Source organism: Cephus cinctus, unplaced genomic scaffold (genome assembly GCF_000341935.2).
Source record: "Cephus cinctus unplaced genomic scaffold, Ccin1 Ccin1_scaffold0806, whole genome shotgun sequence".
In the NCBI taxonomy this organism is placed as follows: domain Eukaryota; kingdom Metazoa; phylum Arthropoda; class Insecta; order Hymenoptera; family Cephidae; genus Cephus; species Cephus cinctus.
Window position 1 is genome coordinate 536,556 of NW_014333403.1, and position 17,509 is coordinate 554,064.

A 17,509-nucleotide genomic window follows, 5' to 3' on the forward strand; every position below is an offset into this window, starting at 1 on the left:
TACTGTAGAATTGCAATTAATATTTGATGCAATTTAATACGCTCGGATGTAATCTGTATACTAAGTAAATGCACATGTGGAAAATGTTGGCCTGGAGCAAGTATCTACCGAGTGACAATTTATTCCGAAGTTGGCAGTACTGACGTGAATGCACAGAGGTTAGAAGGGTTGAAAAAATGTGAAAAAAGCTGCTGGCAATAGTTGACTATTAATCTTGTCCATATTGACAGTTTTAGAAGGGTGAAGAAAAATCGTGACACGAAAAAATGTTTGAAAATTCTTTGTGCTTTTCTTCGTAGAAAAATTCCTGGGCGAGGGACAGCAAAAACAGAAATCGATCAGGAGAGAGGAAACTGTTGAGAAATAGGAGCAAACAATTTTGAGGTTATGGAAGAAATTTTGAATTTTATTGGCCTATTTAACTTTTGTAGTATTATCTTCAAACAAATGGAAGAGTGAGCATTGGATAAAACTACTCGTATAATCTTGCCGAGATTATATTTAGGATATCAGTTCGTATTTTGCAATAGGAAGATATAACAAAATTACTAGAGAAAGTGTCAAACCAAATGATAACTCTTTAGTATTATATCACAGTCACTTATAAGTACGAACAATACCTTTGTATGTATCGTTATTTCTTGAACACAGGTTAGACACACTTTGCTGCCTCGACATTGTCACGAACATATGGGAAGGTGAGAATACACGCGCACATAACCTCTACGACTTAATGGGCTGTCAATGTTGCGTGGCAAATTGCTTGGGCGAGTTCTCAAAGTCAGTTGAAAGGGAGCTGGAAAACGTAAATAGAATATGTGGGAATCGTTTCAGTGGAGAATTCAGAAAATGAGTTAAAAAGTTTATATTGATTAAAAAGGGGTATGACGATACAATCGACATTCCAAAATTTGACAATGGAAAGAAAAACAAAATTATTATTATATTGGACATACTAGATACTATGCAGATACTTCGTGTTCCAATATTTATGTAAATATGAGCATAGCCTTAAGCTGTATATATAGATAGTCTGTTTACATTTATACGTCCATATAGATATTTGCCCATACGATCCTGATGAATTTACATGGTCATTGAAAAACCCACCCTTCGAGTTTAACCGCAAATCCTAGCCGGTTCTGTAAATACACCAATCCAATATGCGAACTTTCAAATGCATTCCATTGACATTTTCGTATTTTTAAATTTGTTTTTATTTGTTATTTAAGTAGGTGGTCGATAACGTGTGGGAAAGACGCAAATTTACAAAGTGGCACTTTTATTGGACAAGGAGACATGTCGTATCCCTTTTATATTTCTCAGCCGGTTAGTCAAATAGAAATCCCGTGAAAATCGAAAGCGACGGAGCGAAACACGACACTTTTATTAACACTCAGATTTTTTCTTCTGTATGAACTACAAATTTATGCTCATGCACAATCTTATCGAAATTCACAAATACATTTATTAATATGACAGGTTATGTAATTCACTATTTACCTTGATTTTCAGGATGGTGTCCTGTCGTCTGGGATGGTATCCTGTGCTGGCCATCTACTATTCCTGGTGACACAGCATCCGCATTCTGTCCTTTTTATATCGCAGGATTCGACACACAAGTAAGAAAATTTTAAGAGTCAATAAAAAAAGAAATAGAAAAAACAAAGAGCACTGCCCTCTTCTGAAAACACACTAAGAAACTCAGTCGGTAAGTAAATATCCTGGTTACCTACCAAACATTTATCTCATGGGACGAGTATCTTTTTGGGACAAATAAATGCTATTAGCGATTTAAGCCGAGTATAATCTAAACCGACTAATCTCTCTTATGAGAGTGAAATAATAGGATCCATACTTCAGTATACGTAAGGAGGTCTTTGAATTAAAGTATCCTTTAAATCGGATAAGGTTTCTATCTGTATACGTACAGAGTGATACAAATTCTATAAATATTAAATACCCGTATATATTCTGTATATATTAATTCACTAATTTCAAGTTTTCCTATATATCATATAATTTACAGTTGAAATTATGCAGAAATTCTAGCTGATAATTTGCATCATAAACATACATAGTTTATTTGAAACTATAATTACCCTAAATAATTGTTAGATAACAAAAACCTCTGTTTACAGATGAAAAATTCAAAATGGTCCATTGTACTAGTAGATGATTGATTATCATTCGCTCTTGTACTTTATTAAAGATGAGACAAGATTGATATATATATATATATATATATATTGTTCGTATAATTTACACGGATTCATTGAGTGAGATTGATGTTTTAGTATAAACAGATTGCCAGATAAAAATACAACTAAATTCCAGAACATAAACCAGCAACAGGTTGCTTTAATATTGAAAGATTTCGGAGATTTCCCGTTATGGAATTCAAAAAACAGACGAAAATAAATTTAAAGAAAAAGGTGCAGAAATAGAAAAATTTGAAATTTTTGATCGTCTGACAATAAAGCGAATAAACAGTAAAGCCACGTTCACACTGTGAAACCATTATGGTAATGAAGAGGCCAACCCACCGGAAGTCCCCCGCATTCGACTTGACGACTTAACAAATGCGTTGTCGGAAAAGTAATTTCTTTAAAGAACAATTTAACCAACATATTTCATGAAGTCTGCACACTGAAAATATATTCCTACGTTACGTTATCACGAATATTGGTATAAACGCTTTTACGCTAATAAATAATCCTCCTCGAACGGTGACACTAAAAATAATACCGGAGTCTAAAGAAATAAAAAAAAGAATGTGGGATAATTTATGAGACCGTTTTATGGGATATTCGAGAAAGGTCTTAACGTCAAGGATTAAGTAAAGATCGATGAATCGATCCAATTCACCTACGATAGGTTAATATTAAGCATACTGATTTATGACGGTTATTTAAGTCTTCTCTATAAGGGTGCAAAGTCAATTCACATAGATCACCCTTAACTCTCACCACGCTACAAGTATCCAGCTGTTCTAAGCGGTTGTTAATCCAAAACCATAAAAGACAAAAAATTATCCCGTAAAATGCGCATAAGGACTTAAAAATGTCCTCGGTGACACTTCGTGAATATTTCATGAACATTTTTTTTTATAAAGCAAACATGAAAATTGGAAAAAAAATATATGACAAAAATAATATACTCAGTGTGTACTATATGGTATTGCATAGGTATAATATATATTGTGTTTTCAGTATAAACATTTTTTGTCACAGGCAAATGCCACGAAACATTGTATGCCTAATGGACAATGGTACTTCAGGGAAGACCTTAATACAACCTGGACAAATTTTACCCAATGCTACAGGCAGCCATACGCCACTGTTTTAATGGATCTTTCTGGGGATGTTCAGTCTGATAACACTACCATGATCGCGGTAAGGATTTATAAGAGACAGTCAAGTATCCACTAAGAATTAGTTATCCTATGTCAAACATTAAACTGGAACAGGTTGCGGAGGGATTTCTTCTTTCCTGAAGGTACATACAGGGTGTCTGAAAAAAAAAACGAGAGATTTTGGAAGGTTTGGAAGGCTTTGGACTATTAACGCGTAGGGTATGGTATCATTAATTGTAAGGCTTGAACTGGCTATTAATTTCCTATAATTCTAACTAATCGGATCTAATTATTTGGTGGTCTGTCTAAATTATGGTATTCCGTTAACCTGCTCTAATTTACTTTGCGAAATAATTAAGATCATTGATTATCAGATTAGAAGCTATCGATTGCTTCTTCTCTGTGCTTAATAGGAAGCAGCTACTGAGCTTCTTGTGAGAAAAGGGTTATCTGTCAATTAGAAACGCACCGCCTGAATTGATCTGCTTATTTGATTTTTATGGTAAAATAAACTTCAGGCGGTGTTATAATCCAGTATGGGGTTATTCAAAAAATAATTTTCACCTGGTGGTTCTGCATTATCTCTGGTTCTTAAGGTGGATCCACCGTGGGAACCAAAGGGACAGACTAATTCCCGGTGGTGAATTTGGGGAAATGGCTTTGCCAATCCGATGCTCTTTTTATCGATCAGCTAAAGTTCTTGATCGGTGAGAATTTTCAATTTTTGATTGCAATTTTTTTCAAAACAGATTAAAATTTGTCAATTTTCCAAGCACTGTTTTTTTTCTAAATTTTATCACGATTCTAGTAGTATATATATGATACGGGACTTTTTGGACACCCCGTATGTATATCTGTGAGATGTTGATAATGACGATTGACGATTTATCTTCATTGAATACAAACCTTTTCCTCTGCCAAGACAAATTGTTAGAACATTTTCAATTAGGTCGTTAAACGATTTTCTTGGGAGGATCGTGTTTCGTAAGCCACCCGTTAGAATCGAGTGTCAGAAAGACGTTAAGGAGAACGAGGAACTTTTTAAAGAAAATACTAAAAAGTAAACAGAGAATCAACCTGCTCTTTAAAATATATACAAGTATAAAGTATATATACAAGTATAAATACGCAGAGAAGAACTCAAAGTTGTAAAGCTAGTAATTACCGCCAGTGTATTTTTTTTCATCCACCGTGTATATGTAACTACCCCGAGAAACGAAGGCAAAATTATAGCACGAAACAACACCCAATGCGAACGAGTTAGATAAATCAAAGCGAAGGTACACGCTGCCATGAAATTCAAAGAATGTCTCTGGCAGCCTGTTAAGCCAATACGCCTTTTGTAAAAACGGAGAAAATCCAGTGAGATACAATTTACAATACAATTTACCTAACAAGCCAAATACCGCAGGGCATTCGCGATCCGAACTCTTCGTTTCTATTTGAATCTTCGTTGAAAACTGTAAGTATAAAGCAAGTGACGAATCGAAAATTTCTCAGTTTTAAATAATACCCAGCTAAATATTTACAAAGACACCAGCAAAGCTGATTGCATTCTGTTTGACTCCTCTTGATTTCCGGTACAAAGTTCAATCGAATTTCCAATGATATTATTCACACTCTGACTATCGGTTCAGGTCGACAGACAATTCCAGCCATATATACATACACTGCTGTGACTGTATCTAGTACCTAACACGTACTAGATATTGTAACCAGTTGTGTCTAACAGTGAAATTCATTATGAGTCCACGCATGTACATCCACTCAGACTCTGATTACATTTTCTCTGCATTCCTGAGCAAATTTGCTGATACTCGGCGCCAGGAAGGTAAACGCGAAGACTGGATGAGTCGAGACCAAATGGCAAGTTCCTGGAGGATATGAGGATGTAGCAGATGTAGTCGATACTGGTTCTTTTCCAAAGTAGAACTCTGTGTTGGTCCCAATATTCAACTTGCTGGTTTGGTTGTCGTTGAATAAAATTTATGAAAACAGGAAAACAAAATCTGATGAGTAAATGATCTTCCTGTTTCATTGTATATACTCACGCGAGAGTGGGCGTTCGTTACAAGGTAATCAACCCCGTGCCTGGAGGGTGCGGTTGTTATCTGGGCCAATACAGAATTTTATATGGACCACAATGTCAAGGGTTATAAGCTCCCATTAAACTTGCATGGTTCATCCTATGACTTGTGACCTTGTCCAGAATTCTGATTGCGGTCTTTGTTCCCGGTGGTGGATGACGACTGAACTCCACGTGTCGGGACGGCTGGGAAGCATAAACAAAGTTGTTCCTGTAGAGAAAATAAAACGTATAAGACGTATAGAGGAAGTGTGTAAGGGATGAAGAAAAAAATTTTTTATGGACCAAAATTTAGATAGAAAATTTCAAAACCGACGATATTATCGCAATGGACTATTGTTCAATTACATTTTTAGTTCTGGAACAAAATGGCGTCTCTCTACCGAAATGCCATTGAATCCCTCCCACGAGGTAACTTTGGCGAGGGTTATATCACTGCTTGTGGAATGAAAAGGAATAATGAAAGAGTATTAATATAATTTCGATAAAATTGCCGTTTTGATATTGTGACGGAATTATGGTTATCGGAATGAGTGGATAAAATATAGATTCCTTGTATAGAAATTTTGTCGAATCCATTAATAATATTATTATTATTATCAAATAAATTATTATCCTCTACGAGCATATAAAATCAAATGTCAACGAATCAGCACGATTTTTATTCCTGAAAGGTAAAAGGGTCTGAGAAAAAAAAATGCAATCTAATTCAAAAGCTTTCTGGATGTTTATCGTTTCCAATGGGTTGGTAGCCGTAACGGTATATCTATGGTATGAAAGGGAAGGACGCGCCCAAGGATTCCAATAAAATCCCAAAGGAAACTAGACCGCATCGAAGCGATAACATTCACTGAAGACACGCACGCGATAAGTCAATCCCATGCCAACTCATCTTTTACCCAGTCGAGATCGACTATCTCATACGTTATTTAAAATCACGCAATCAGAAGCGATGACTAAAATTCCATTGAAGAAATAAATTAAAAAAAGATATTAACATACAGTGTTTTTTTTCCTTACAGCAATTTCTACCAGTTGTAAAGACTATATCGAAGGTTGGCTACACTGTCTCCTTGTCAACCCTTATAGTAGCCTTCTGTATTCTAGCGACTATCAAGTAAGTATATATTTACATAGGATTTAGAGTCAAGCGAAATTCTCTGGGATTGGCCGATATATTTACTCAACCTGAGTTCCTTAATGGATATAACGTACAAAGAGCATTCAGATACGTCCATATATTCCATGACTAACAGCAAATGACGTATGTTCACTGAAAATCCTATTTTTATATATTTGGCTTTTAGTGAGACGATATGAAACACGGGGTAGCCAAGTAAAAATATAAATCTACCCTAGAGAAAATTTAAGGACTAAATAGCACAGAGGCGAGATAAGAGAATTTCTAAGTGATACAGACTGTTTGCAATAAAGTTTAACGAAAGTTATATACATATATGAGCAGCCTTATGGATATAACGTAATAATAAAAAGAAAAGTTATCCTTTGAGTAGTCATGTACTTGCTCAAAGGTCGTGTACTTTTGCGTTGACAATATTTCCTGAGTTTTAACGTTGTTTATAAAGAGTTGCTAAAAGCGCTGTTTCTTAGCCTTCAATTATTAATCACAAGCAAGTAGTACAGTCCTACCAACGTATCCAACCCCTCAATCCATTCACTAGGCGGTTTTCCACATTGCTGTTTATTATCCTAGCACAGTCTATTGTGAGAGTGTTTGTACCAGACCTTCCATAATACCCAGGGCTCGTGTGAAGTATACAGTCTGAAATACAAGGATTAAATAAAATTTTGTAATTTCAGTTACCAAGCAGATCCAAGAAATTTGTTAAGATTTATAATACTTTTTATGAAATACCCCAACCGACTTGGTCCCCTTCTAAAGAACTATAGCGTCTTTTCATTTGGACGTAGGAAGTTGCGATGTCCGAGGAACATACTGCACATGCACCTCTTTGCATCCTTCATGACCCGGGCCTTCATGGCGCTTATGAAGGACGTTGTCCTAGTCATCGGAGTTGGATTAGCCTCCGACGTCCTTGTAAAGGATGGCGAGACCTACTGGCTCGGTGATGACGTCGAGAGCAACTGGCAGTGTAAAGCGTTCACCAGCTTGTGGCAGTACTTCATCCTGGCAAATTATTCCTGGATCCTCATGGAAGGACTGTACCTTCATAACTTGGTATTTCTCGCCCTCTTCACGGACTCCAACTCCAGTATAGCCGGTTACGTGGTGCTCGGATGGGGTGAGGAAATACGCAAGTCTAAAAAATATAATAAAAATGTAAATCAGAGTCTTAGAGTGCCGAGAGAAAAATATTTAAGAAATAAAAGAAATATTTCACTGATTCACCTTACCTCCACTTGCTGCGTTCATCCTGAGATGCTGTGGAACAGGGTTAGAATTTACGAGGAAGACAACCGCCGTTACGACTGGCTTTCATTAAACAGCTGATTACTGGAGATAATCCAGATGAGTCAGGATCCTCTCTGACAATGAGCCCGTTTTTATCTGTAATCGTTGGTGTCATTATACAAAATTTTATTCTCTTTTCTCAACAGGCCTACCTGCCATTTTTGTCCTACCTTGGGTCGCCATGAGAGCAGCCCTTGATGATACTTACTGTTGGACGACCAATAAAAATCCCTTTCTATTTTTGATTATTCGGGTACCCACAATGTTATCCATCTTGGTAAGCTGTCAGGATTTTTTTTTCTTTTCATAAGACTCTAATTGATCTTCATTATTCACAGATCAATTTTGTACTCTTTGTTAATATTGTCAGAGTACTCTTGTCGAAATTGAAATTGACGGTGTCTGAGGAGACTCAAAGATACAAGTAAGATTGAAGTTTATTAAAATAGAAAATTAAGATGAAATACTTATCAGTCCTTTTTACCTTTTCAGGAGATGGGCCAGGAGTACTCTGGTACTAGTACCTTTATTCGGAGTACATTATACGGTTTTTCTTGGGATGTCTTACAGCATTGGAGTCAACAAAACAGTCGAGATCGTATGGCTTTTCTGTGATCAATTCTTCGCCTCCTTTCAAGTGAGAATTTATAGAATATGCTCATAAATCCTTATACAATTCTAATAAGGAGACTCCTTTCTTTATTCTCGAGAATGAAAATAAATCAATAAAACATAATAAAACGTTCCGTACGGTTGTATCTAAACAAATAATAGAATTATTTTGACCAAAGTAGTAGCATGTAATTATACTTACGTCTTAATTAAATTAAAGGGATTTTTCGTCGCTGTACTTTATTGCTTCCTGAACGGGGAAGTAAGGGCGGAAGTTACGAGAGCTTGGCGAAGTAGAAAGTGGCCACGTTTACGTAGTGGACGCTGGGGTCAACGGCCTTCTACGCATTCCTGCAGCACGTGCAGCTGCAATGCAACGAAATTGAGTAGAGAATCAAAGCATCCAAAGTGGTGGACAGAACCTTGGATCTGTTTCTGTCGTAATCGTGATACTCATCGTTCGACTCACTCCATGGCGAGTACACAAGGTGTCTCTCTGATCCTTCAAACAAAGACTTCCGGGCCGCAGAATCAATGTAACGCTTAATGGAATGGACGACATTATGGATTACAGTTTCCTGCACAGATGAGACACATTTCGTACTGAGCAGCTAGTATTCCTTTGTTTGATATTATGTAATTCTATCCTACATCATTTTTCCCACGCTTTTATCCATATTGATATTACATATGTATGACAATCACGATCAATGTTGCTTCAAATTGCTTGGTTAAGTGTATACACGTTAGAGTCAACTTTTTAAGGATCCACTATTTACAGATGTTGGAACGCGCGGGTGTAGTTTAGCAAGTAGCAGAGGTTATCTGGAGGTCGTTGGAACAGGCCCCCTTATCAATACCGGAAGTCAAAGTTCGACCGCTACGAATCATGCTTCTCCGCTTTGCAGCAAATATACAGATCAGTCTTTGCTCTCGTTTTGTTCAAACGTAAGTATTGTACTTTTTGTTAACTGAGACCGCAGTCTAGTTGGTTGATTGATCTTCAGATAAGTTACTTACTTTTTTAGATGTCCGAAATGTATGTTTGCCCAGCCGGCACTGACAGAAATGAAAGAATTCGAGAACAGCATCGCTGGAGTGACTCGGAATGCTGTCATCTTGCTTATGAACTTCACAGTCTACAGCAACACACACCCTTGGATCGTTAATGACATTTTAATTTATGTGAAATCGATTTTCAACATACTTGCTGTTGGCTGCCGCTGTGTTTTATAGGCCAAAGATGAAGCGAACTAATAGCAACTTTTACCGGAAACGTACGATGTGCCATTTTTTTAATTGACATGTTTCACGAGTCTTTTTTTAATGAAAACTTTCAGTATCTTTAAAGGTAATCGCTATTAATCAAGAATACCAAAGACCTTTTAGTGTACTTTAACGTGGAATTATTTTTAGGTACGCCTGATTTCACTTAATGGTTAAGAATACCACAGTACTAAAATAATATTTCGTAAATTTTTATTCTCCTGAAATGAAAATACAATACTATGCACGTGCATATTTTAACTTATGTTCAATGTGCTGGTATAAGAGAGTACTGTATTTTCAATACGTGGACATTTTAAGTGAATAATGTTTTAGAGTTTCGTTTCAATTGTGTGCGGTACATTCGGGTATCAGACCATTAGATGAAATCACGGGTACCTTTATTATTGATCTAAGAGGGAATCCCGAGGGTTAAGGAGTCAAAGTTTCTAATTAAATTTACCATCGGTAATTAATTGTGAAAACAAAACTAATTACGAATTCGTACAAAACACGGAACGGATCGATAGTTTCTTTCTTTCGATGTGAATGCATTTTCTAAGAAATTAAATTGAAGACGCGAACTGTTATGATAAGTTAAAATATAGAATACTCTATCGGTAAGAAGCGTTGTATGATATTACGTAAGATACAAAAAGCGCGCGTTCTTTGAATGGCTTTATTAGTTCTGTATTTTTGAATCGTTAAAAAGAGGGACAGCATTTTAAGATTAGGCTGACGATCAGGTATTTTTAAAATAGGATACAACGTAGGATTATATTTTTAAGTGGGGAATTACATACGTACAAATATTGCGTTACGCAATTTTAATAGAATATGTGCATAAAAGATATTTACAGACAGTATCGACTTAATTTTCAGCGAATTTCTTATTTTAAGTCAAAGAATAAATGTATGATGTTAAGTGTATGATAATTCGGAATTATCATTGATTATTCGTACTTTGAACAGTCATGGATTTTAAGGAAGAACAAAGATATAGTTACGTAAGATGGAGCATCTAAATGATATACCTTGACAGCTCTCTATGTATGTTAATTAATTTATGCTATCTACTCTATGTTTAGTTTAAATAAGTGCAAAGAGCAACGATGAACTGTGAAATAAAATCATGTGAACTGTATATTCTGAGGAATTGCTCTTTTCTTTACTGCCCATCATGACTCTTTAAAGTAATATGATTATCAATTATTTAGGAAGAGGTTTAAATAATAAACAATCAAGAGATATTTTTTATTAAATTTATTTATCTTGACTACTAAGTGGTAGTACTCTGTGAGTGTAAACTAAAAAGAGTCACAGTACCATGTAGGTACAAAAGCTAGCTAAACATTGTTAACGTAACTTTTTGAAAATTTAGTCATATCCACCTGCGCATCAATATATATATTTCTTTTTCTAAGCTAGTTCTTTGAAACCTAATGATGGTAACAAAGACTTATTTTCCAGTTTATCATATTTGATCTTATTTATTACTACACTATCTATTATGTCTTCTGCGTTTCTATTTTGCCCATAATAATCCACAAAATGCCCATCCGGGTCTACTAAGTACATTATGATAGTGTGATCAACCTGAAAGTTTTGAAATTATGTTGAATCATTCGTTATTGTTAATAAGGAAAAAGCATTTCATTCATCCACTTACAATATAATCATTGTCCTGATCCTTTGGACCACTGCTAAAGTACACCCTGTATGCTTTGCATACTTGAGCAATTTGCTCAGTGGAGCCTGAAAGTCCAATGAATTTATCGGAGAATTCCTTTATGTACTTCCCAACAATAGCTGGTGAATCTCTTTGAGGGTCTACTGTTATAAATATTGGCTGAATTTTGATCTTGTATTTTTTCTCTATAAAGAATGTTTAAAGAAATAATTAACGATTAGTTAGTATGAAACTGAAAAGAAATATTTGTTTGTATGTATTACCAAGGCCATCAACGACTTTAGTCATTTTTTCAAGCTCGTCTGGACAGATATCCGGACAGTGAGTAAATCCAAAATAAATCATAAGCCACTGTCCAAGAAAATCTGTAGATTTAACTATCTTTCCTTCAGGATTGATTAACTCAAACGTTCCTCCAATTTGAGCTTTTCCCAAATGACGTTTCCTTTCACGCATTATAGCTATATCCTTCTGTTCTCTTAAATAATACATGAACAACAAAAATCCACCACCTATTACAGCTGTCACGCATAAACTCTTCCAAGATATTGGCGATTTCAATTTCTTATCTTGTCTTTTTGGTATTTTTGACTCCGATGATTCCAACCACAATACTCTACTGGTATAAATACTTTTACTATGATTAATATACAGCTTAATTAAATTATGCCTTGTGCATCTCTGTAACGGCATAAATGTTCGTAACATTAAAGTTGACATTCTTTATATTTTTATAAATATTTTATATTATCTTCAAAAAAAAAAGTTATATTTCCACAATATACATTCCCCGAATGTTTCAACGAGGAAAATAGATATGAGAAAGTAAATCACGATTGTGATAAACTACAAAGGCCACACTAAATTCTTCCCACTGATGATTTATTTAATTCTTTATTTTTTTAATACCGGTATTGCGTTAACTGTGCTTAGAATTTTACTTCCAGAAGCAGACTACGAAGCACGAACTGTGCGGTCTGTATGGAAATTGCCGATCGGTCAATTGTCGTTCTCTGCTTTAACCACTTTTGCATGAAGATAAGTAAAATCAGAAATGGCTCCATCTTTAGTATTACTTATAAACTTCGTGTAACCGCAGCAAGAAAGCAGATTGGAGCGAATTTCGAAGAATCTGATAATTACAGGCAAAAAATTGTTTTTGATATCAAAGTGAAATTGACGAAAATGGATATCGACACAGCATACATTGGTAATTGAAGTGTGTTTATTTTTTCAATAAATAAACTTGAGAATTTTCACATACAGCATTGAAAAGTATTTTTGTTATTCATAGAATATATAAAAATAGTGTATCTAAAGTTTTCTATCTTGATTTACTGATTCACCAATACATCTTGTTTTCAGAGCCTCTGCACAACCACTGGCTTGAACATATTCGAAAAGAAAATGAGAAACGAAAGAAATTTATTAGAGAAAAGAATGAATTCTTCATGCCATTCGTAGGTAATGCATAAACATTTTTATTTTCAAACCTTATGTATGTGTTAAGTAATATACATGTGACGTTATTAATACAATTTACAGCTACCTCAATGCCTGTAGTTAAGACAATCTTTGCAATTGCTGAAAATTTAGGATTGACTTCTAATGCAAAGTATCTCACTGTGTCTTTATATGACCAATTCATGTACAATCACTTTAGTGAAGTGTACAGAACGGAGTACGAAAATGGTTTATTATCTGAGGAAACCTGGACTCAAATCTGCAAAAAAATTTCTAGTCAGGCAAAATTGCGACTCATGTCGTGTATGCAACTTGCAAGCAAAATGGATTCACATTCAAAAGGATTAGGAATATCACAAGTCTGTGAAATTTAATTTCAATAGAATATTTCTGCTGATGCTGATGTCTGCAGACAATTCAATATCTTCACTTTTTTTTTCTTCGTCACAGGTACTCTGTGTACTCCAAAGGATTGACAAGGATCACGAATATACACGAAACACAATATTTTCTTCGGAGTTTAAAGTTTTCAAGACTGTTGGTTTTAAAATTCCGGCTATTTTGACGCCTTTGCATTGTATACAAATTTTGGTCGCTACGACGGGATTGCGTCACACGCCAGGAATATTCGATACTGTCATTAGCGTATTGGATGCAGCTTATTTACAGGTTTTATTATATTCCTACGAAGGGAGATAACATTTTCATTTATTTATAAATTCATAAATTTTTTCTGCAGCACAACGAATTGTATAGCCATATACAGTTAATGACACTGGGACGATACATGAAGTCGGAAGGCGATAAACAAAATTTTTTGGAAATGGAAACCGATACCCTTTATTTGGCCTCTTCGGTTGTTCTTTGTTCATTATTTTTTTTATCACTGGATAAGAAGTTAGCTAAACACATGGCCGTCAAGTTATCCGATCTTGTGAATATTCCGAGTAACGATATTTTGAATATGGCAAATTTATTATTTACTATGACAATGCAGGACACAGATCCTTTATAAATTGCATTGAATTCGATTTAGGATCATATATTGATTATATTGGTAAACAGTATGATTTCATCATGATAAAATTTCAAAACTAAGACCCATTATGTATTATTGAATTTATCTGTTTATTTATCTGCACAATGCATACAAGACTGTCATTTCAATAAAGATTTTGTTCAAATTTAAAACAATCGAAAATCATATTATTTCTGTACTACAAATCATTATTCAATTATAAATAGAAATTATGTTATAGAAACCTTATTTGAATGATTAAATTTTGGTTGAATCAATCTCTTATAACTACTGCTCGTAAATGGCTACTTTTGAAAGTCAATTTATTGCATTTTCCAAGTTTGGTGATACAAGATCCGATGGTACAACTATTTCCCTTTCACAGAGTGATAAATGGATGAAACAAGCAAAAGTAATAGACAAGAATATCACTACAACAGACACAGCAATAGCTTTTAATAAATTAAAGTATGCCTTACAAGTTTATAATAATTTCTAAAAAACTAGTATGAATCACAACAAATTCTACTGTACAGACAGAAAACCTTATCATTAGAGGATTATAATAAATATATCAACGACCTTGCTAATACAAAAAATATTGCTCCTAAACTTCTACGAGATAAAATGGCAAGCTGCGGTTTGCCAGGCACACCGAACACCACAGTGAGCAGTGACAAACAAAATCATCATAAATCCATCAATTATATCCTCACAATCTTTCAGCAACCAACTAACAGTGATACTGTGAGTCGTCTAACAGACACCACCAATTACACTGGAAGTCATAAAGAAAGGTTTGATGAGTCTGGTAAAGGAAGAGGAAAAGAAGGACGTACAGATGCATCTGCAAATGATGGATATGTCCAAGGCTACAAGCATAAAGATACTTATGATGAAAAACATACAACTAAATAATTATAACTATATTAAAGCGTAACAAACCACATACAAATTTCTATCCTTTTCCATATAATGACTTATTCTTCAATCAATACCTTTACTAAAAATTCTTTAAGGAACACTCATACTCTCATCTAAAAGAAATTCATTCATAATATACAACATATCCGAATTTACTGAATAGTTGAAGAATCCAATTATCTCCAAAGTTCAAATATGACTTTCTTCCTGGCCTCTGTGCCATTCTAATTCTCTCTATAAACGACAACAATATAAACTCGTACTCCATTCATGTACGAAGAATGTACTATCCTATCCCACAGGGAAAAGTACGTACTATCCTTTTTACGTAGTACGCTACATACACTACTATCCCCACTATTCTTCAAGTACTTCAGTAGGATACTTACCCTACATAGAGTATAGAATACTCCTTCCAGTATGGTATTTACCACCACTTTCTCAAGTCTATGTTCTATGCGCATTAGTCCCACACAAGATCGAGCGATTCATCACTTTTCAAGATGGAGAAACAACACATCATTCCATAAGGTGGTTGTAAACAAGTAGACACCTGGAGCGATAACATCATTCATCCTCTTCTGGAAGATACATGTAGTTGAAGATACAACATGGCCAAATCAGTGCTAAGTTCGGATACCCTTCCTAAGGCAGGCCGGGTTAACGAAGGTAAGACAATAATACTTATTTAGATTCCTGTCACTTTCTTTCATTGTCATTAATTTTCTCTTGATAATGAGTACGCTTTCTTGTGGCACAGTATGTCGTGAGTGGCTGGTACACGAAGACGGCGCCTTGGCTTATAGATTACAGGATGAAGAGAGTATGTATTCTGAATATTAATGATTGATCATTGCTTTGTTGTGGTTAAGATTGGTAAGACGTATATTTGACTATGAATGTTTTAGTTAAGGAACATTATACGGGAAATAAGGTACGAAATGCTCAGGTACGCGAGGATCTACCAAGAGCTAAGGTTGAACAGGAACTTGAGGCACTTCGATATCAATCGCTAGTACAACAACAGTTAGTATATTGATCTTTTGACATATTACCTTTTTTGTTTTAAGATATAGAATGTAGTGAAAGCTGTTTGTTTTAATAGAGAAGAAAGGGATGCTTTAGTGGCAAGACAGATCGCATTATCCTTAGAGCATGAGGAAAGGCAGAAGGAACGTGAGCTCCAGGAGAGGATGAGGTTACAATTGAGATTGGATGATGAGGCAGCTCAGTTAGAAGCACAGCTAGAAATTCAGCGACGTATTCAAGAAGAAAAAGATCAGGTAGTTCTTCCATAAGAATATTTATTATTCATCAAAAAGAATGCTTAAATAAATTAATAGAACATACTACAACTATGTACAGGAACTTGCGAAAAAACTTCAACGGGAAGAAGAGGAAGCTGCTGTAGATTCCGAGGATGGTCCAGTAGATGAAAGATATCTTCTGGACAGAAAGATTGCAATGGAAGCACAAGATGCTGAACTAGCCAAAATGCTTCAAGACAAAGAACGAGCCAAGGCTCGACGTGCTAGGGAGCGAGCCAAACAAAGAAAACTAGAACGTCAGCAGCTGCAGCAGCAGCTCGAGGAACAGAATACCATAGAGAAGCCTCAAAGGCCTGACAAACTAGATCTTAAAGAGACTCACGAAACAGGTAGTAAATCTCGACAGCATTCAGCATATTCACGATACCCAGATCCAGAGGAAATTCAAGTCCTGGAGGACCCTGTCGAAGAGATCAGAGAAATGCCAAACGTTGCTGCCATGATTGATCCTACGTACAATGGTAATAATACGCACAGAAGTTCATCAAGTAGTTCAAGTAATACAATGAGTCCCACATATGCCTTACCTACGCCACCTCAGGAACTTATGGGTGAGGATGCACCATGCTATATGCCTATTCAAGGTCAGAGACGTAACCAAATGCAATCACCATCCCAGACCCATGAAGATAAGCAAAAACGTCGAGTCAAGGATGGATGCAAGCACCAATAGAATCAATTAATACAACAGACTCTTCAGGTAATCACATATTATTAAAGAAAAAAAAGGAAACGTCCGGAAACATTACGTTACATACTTTCAATAACAGAGAATAGGATAGGTTAGATTAGAATGAGCTAGATAAAAGTGTTCGGAAGAAAAATCCTCACGGCCTTTCTAAGAGCCAACTAATTACACTAGATCATAATGGCAATCTTAAAAGCCGGAGGAACTGCATAAATTCAAATGATAATCATGAGAATTATTGCCATATCAGTTCCAAATCGCGAAGTGTATTCCATTTCGCGAAGCGTGAACTTAACTCGTGCCTTTTCAAGGGCAACCATTTGTTTTAGACCTGAGCTCTATTAATCATTGTAACTGACGATAATCTAAGAATGTGTACCGTCCCATATTTGGATATTAATTTTTTTTTTATAACCAGTAGGCAGCAATAAGCCAGAGGCAAAGGCAAACCAATTTTTTTTAAGCTTGCTAAATGACTAGCAGACTTTTATTTTTTTTTACAATATAATCATATTCATAACTCGACGACTTTATTGGATGAATTTTGAAAATAGGACGTTGATTTTTTCCCCTAATTTTTCGTTTCTTCTGCCCTTTGTCGTTTGATAATCAGGTGTGAAGTTCAATCAGAATAAATACACAAT

General features: G+C 35.3%; 6 protein-coding genes and 4 long non-coding RNA genes across 17 annotated transcripts in view; 4 read left to right on the plus strand and 6 right to left on the minus strand.

Annotated features, from left to right (window-relative positions):
* LOC107270654 overlaps window positions 1-1,633 on the minus strand; it is a 37,971-nt gene extending 36,338 nt beyond the window's left edge. Inside the window, exons 1-2 of the long non-coding RNA XR_003060628.1 lie at window positions 1,504-1,633; window positions 621-796 (exon numbers count right to left, since the gene is read on the minus strand). This is a non-coding gene — a long non-coding RNA (uncharacterized LOC107270654). The remainder of the gene's footprint in view (window positions 1-620; window positions 797-1,503) is intronic.
* The window catches only part of LOC107270647 (parathyroid hormone/parathyroid hormone-related peptide receptor), a 30,303-nt gene extending 19,406 nt beyond the window's left edge, over window positions 1-10,897 (plus strand). Inside the window, exons 4-13 of one of the 4 annotated variants that reach the window (XM_015745836.2) lie at window positions 1,516-1,622; window positions 3,234-3,395; window positions 6,464-6,558; window positions 7,374-7,705; window positions 8,022-8,152; window positions 8,214-8,299; window positions 8,368-8,512; window positions 8,708-8,975; window positions 9,269-9,435; window positions 9,516-10,897. In XM_015745836.2, the coding sequence (XP_015601322.1) occupies window positions 1,516-1,622; window positions 3,234-3,395; window positions 6,464-6,558; window positions 7,374-7,705; window positions 8,022-8,152; window positions 8,214-8,299; window positions 8,368-8,512; window positions 8,708-8,975; window positions 9,269-9,435; window positions 9,516-9,656 (1,634 nt within the window). In that variant the 3' untranslated portion in view covers window positions 9,657-10,897. Of the gene's footprint in view, window positions 1-1,515; window positions 1,623-3,233; window positions 3,396-6,463; window positions 6,559-7,373; window positions 7,706-8,021; window positions 8,153-8,213; window positions 8,300-8,367; window positions 8,513-8,707; window positions 9,124-9,268; window positions 9,436-9,515 lie in introns of those variants that run through there. The other 3 variants (XR_001538387.2, XR_003060626.1, XM_015745837.2) reach the window with 3 other exon arrangements.
* On the minus strand, window positions 3,501-7,436 carry LOC107270649. Of its 3 annotated transcripts, none has more exons than XR_003060627.1 (4): window positions 7,318-7,436; window positions 7,092-7,224; window positions 5,407-5,652; window positions 3,501-5,315 (listed from the first exon to the last, which is right to left on the minus strand). XR_003060627.1 is itself a non-coding variant. In XM_025088018.1 (4 exons), the coding sequence occupies exons 1-4, from the start codon at window positions 7,418-7,420 to the stop codon at window positions 5,502-5,504; spliced, it is 474 nt and encodes a 157-aa protein (XP_024943786.1). In that variant the 5' UTR covers window positions 7,421-7,436; the 3' UTR covers window positions 5,326-5,501. The 3 variants fall into 3 exon arrangements, 1 of the variants encoding a protein (XP_024943786.1); XR_001538388.2 differs by having other exon boundaries at window positions 7,304-7,436; XM_025088018.1 differs by lacking the exon at window positions 3,501-5,315 and adding an exon at window positions 5,790-5,876 and having other exon boundaries at window positions 5,326-5,652.
* On the minus strand, window positions 7,588-8,481 carry LOC107270653. Its single transcript, XR_001538391.2, has 4 exons — window positions 8,360-8,481; window positions 8,046-8,277; window positions 7,818-7,971; window positions 7,588-7,723 (listed from the first exon to the last, which is right to left on the minus strand). It is a non-coding gene; the product is annotated as an uncharacterized LOC107270653 (long non-coding RNA).
* On the minus strand, window positions 8,485-9,612 carry LOC112494796. Of its 2 annotated transcripts, XR_003060631.1 has the most exons (4): window positions 9,508-9,612; window positions 8,957-9,065; window positions 8,690-8,853; window positions 8,485-8,634 (listed from the first exon to the last, which is right to left on the minus strand). It is a non-coding gene; the product is annotated as an uncharacterized LOC112494796 (long non-coding RNA). The 2 variants fall into 2 exon arrangements; XR_003060630.1 differs by lacking the exon at window positions 9,508-9,612 and having other exon boundaries at window positions 8,957-9,270.
* A 104-nt stretch (window positions 10,898-11,001) lies between the features above and the next one.
* LOC107270659 (protein SCO1 homolog, mitochondrial) lies at window positions 11,002-12,494 on the minus strand. The gene is made up of 3 exons (XM_015745851.2): window positions 11,707-12,494; window positions 11,423-11,628; window positions 11,002-11,349 (listed from the first exon to the last, which is right to left on the minus strand). The coding sequence occupies exons 1-3, from the start codon at window positions 12,161-12,163 to the stop codon at window positions 11,173-11,175; spliced, it is 840 nt and encodes a 279-aa protein (XP_015601337.1). The 5' UTR covers window positions 12,164-12,494; the 3' UTR covers window positions 11,002-11,172.
* Window positions 12,435-14,098, plus strand: LOC107270657 (cyclin N-terminal domain-containing protein 1). The gene is made up of 5 exons (XM_015745848.2): window positions 12,435-12,653; window positions 12,809-12,907; window positions 12,989-13,266; window positions 13,358-13,576; window positions 13,647-14,098. Exons 1-5 carry the CDS (start codon window positions 12,476-12,478, stop codon window positions 13,920-13,922), a joined length of 1,050 nt encoding a protein of 349 aa, XP_015601334.2. The 5' UTR covers window positions 12,435-12,475; the 3' UTR covers window positions 13,923-14,098.
* On the minus strand, window positions 13,063-15,350 carry LOC112494795. The gene is made up of 3 exons (XR_003060629.1): window positions 15,239-15,350; window positions 13,338-13,590; window positions 13,063-13,166 (listed from the first exon to the last, which is right to left on the minus strand). It is a non-coding gene; the product is annotated as an uncharacterized LOC112494795 (long non-coding RNA).
* LOC107270662 (TPPP family protein CG45057-like) lies at window positions 14,113-15,188 on the plus strand. Its single transcript, XM_025088017.1, has 3 exons — window positions 14,113-14,393; window positions 14,462-14,591; window positions 14,652-15,188. The coding sequence occupies exons 1-3, from the start codon at window positions 14,227-14,229 to the stop codon at window positions 14,841-14,843; spliced, it is 489 nt and encodes a 162-aa protein (XP_024943785.1). The 5' UTR covers window positions 14,113-14,226; the 3' UTR covers window positions 14,844-15,188.
* LOC107270658 (coiled-coil domain-containing protein 50) lies at window positions 15,317-17,440 on the plus strand. 2 transcript variants are annotated; one of them, XM_015745850.2, is made up of 6 exons: window positions 15,317-15,518; window positions 15,610-15,672; window positions 15,758-15,875; window positions 15,955-16,132; window positions 16,215-16,638; window positions 16,719-17,440. In XM_015745850.2, the coding sequence occupies exons 1-6, from the start codon at window positions 15,461-15,463 to the stop codon at window positions 16,730-16,732; spliced, it is 855 nt and encodes a 284-aa protein (XP_015601336.1). In that variant the 5' UTR covers window positions 15,317-15,460; the 3' UTR covers window positions 16,733-17,440. The 2 variants fall into 2 exon arrangements, with proteins under 2 accessions (XP_015601336.1, XP_015601335.1); XM_015745849.2 differs by having other exon boundaries at window positions 16,215-17,440.
* The last annotated feature ends 69 nt before the right edge of the window (window positions 17,441-17,509 follow it).

Coding starts and splice junctions, on each gene's coding strand:
- LOC107270658 (XM_015745849.2), top strand. CDS start 15,461: ATGGCCAAATCAGTGCTAAGTTCGGATACCCTTCCTAAGGCAGGCCGG. Junction 15,673..15,757: donor TAGATTACAGGATGAAGAGA/GTATGTATTCTG, acceptor TGAATGTTTTAG/TTAAGGAACATTATACGGGA. Junction 16,133..16,214: donor TTCAAGAAGAAAAAGATCAG/GTAGTTCTTCCA, acceptor AACTATGTACAG/GAACTTGCGAAAAAACTTCA.
- LOC107270649 (XM_025088018.1), bottom strand. CDS start 7,420: ATGCAAAGAGGTGCATGTGCAGTATGTTCCTCGGACATCGCAACTTCC. Junction 7,225..7,317: donor AGGGGACCAAGTCGGTTGGG/GTATTTCATAAA, acceptor CTTGTATTTCAG/ACTGTATACTTCACACGAGC. Junction 5,877..7,091: donor TTGAGGGGTTGGATACGTTG/GTAGGACTGTAC, acceptor TTCCACAAGCAG/TGATATAACCCTCGCCAAAG.
- LOC107270659 (XM_015745851.2), bottom strand. CDS start 12,163: ATGTCAACTTTAATGTTACGAACATTTATGCCGTTACAGAGATGCACA. Junction 11,629..11,706: donor TAAAGTCGTTGATGGCCTTG/GTAATACATACA, acceptor CATTCTTTATAG/AGAAAAAATACAAGATCAAA. Junction 11,350..11,422: donor ATCAGGACAATGATTATATT/GTAAGTGGATGA, acceptor CAAAACTTTCAG/GTTGATCACACTATCATAAT.
- LOC107270657 (XM_015745848.2), top strand. CDS start 12,476: ATGAAGATAAGTAAAATCAGAAATGGCTCCATCTTTAGTATTACTTAT. Junction 12,908..12,988: donor ATTCTTCATGCCATTCGTAG/GTAATGCATAAA, acceptor TACAATTTACAG/CTACCTCAATGCCTGTAGTT. Junction 13,267..13,357: donor AAGGATTAGGAATATCACAA/GTCTGTGAAATT, acceptor TCTTCGTCACAG/GTACTCTGTGTACTCCAAAG.
- LOC107270662 (XM_025088017.1), top strand. CDS start 14,227: ATGGCTACTTTTGAAAGTCAATTTATTGCATTTTCCAAGTTTGGTGAT. Junction 14,394..14,461: donor ATAGCTTTTAATAAATTAAA/GTATGCCTTACA, acceptor TCTACTGTACAG/ACAGAAAACCTTATCATTAG. Junction 14,592..14,651: donor CAGGCACACCGAACACCACA/GTGAGCAGTGAC, acceptor ACAATCTTTCAG/CAACCAACTAACAGTGATAC.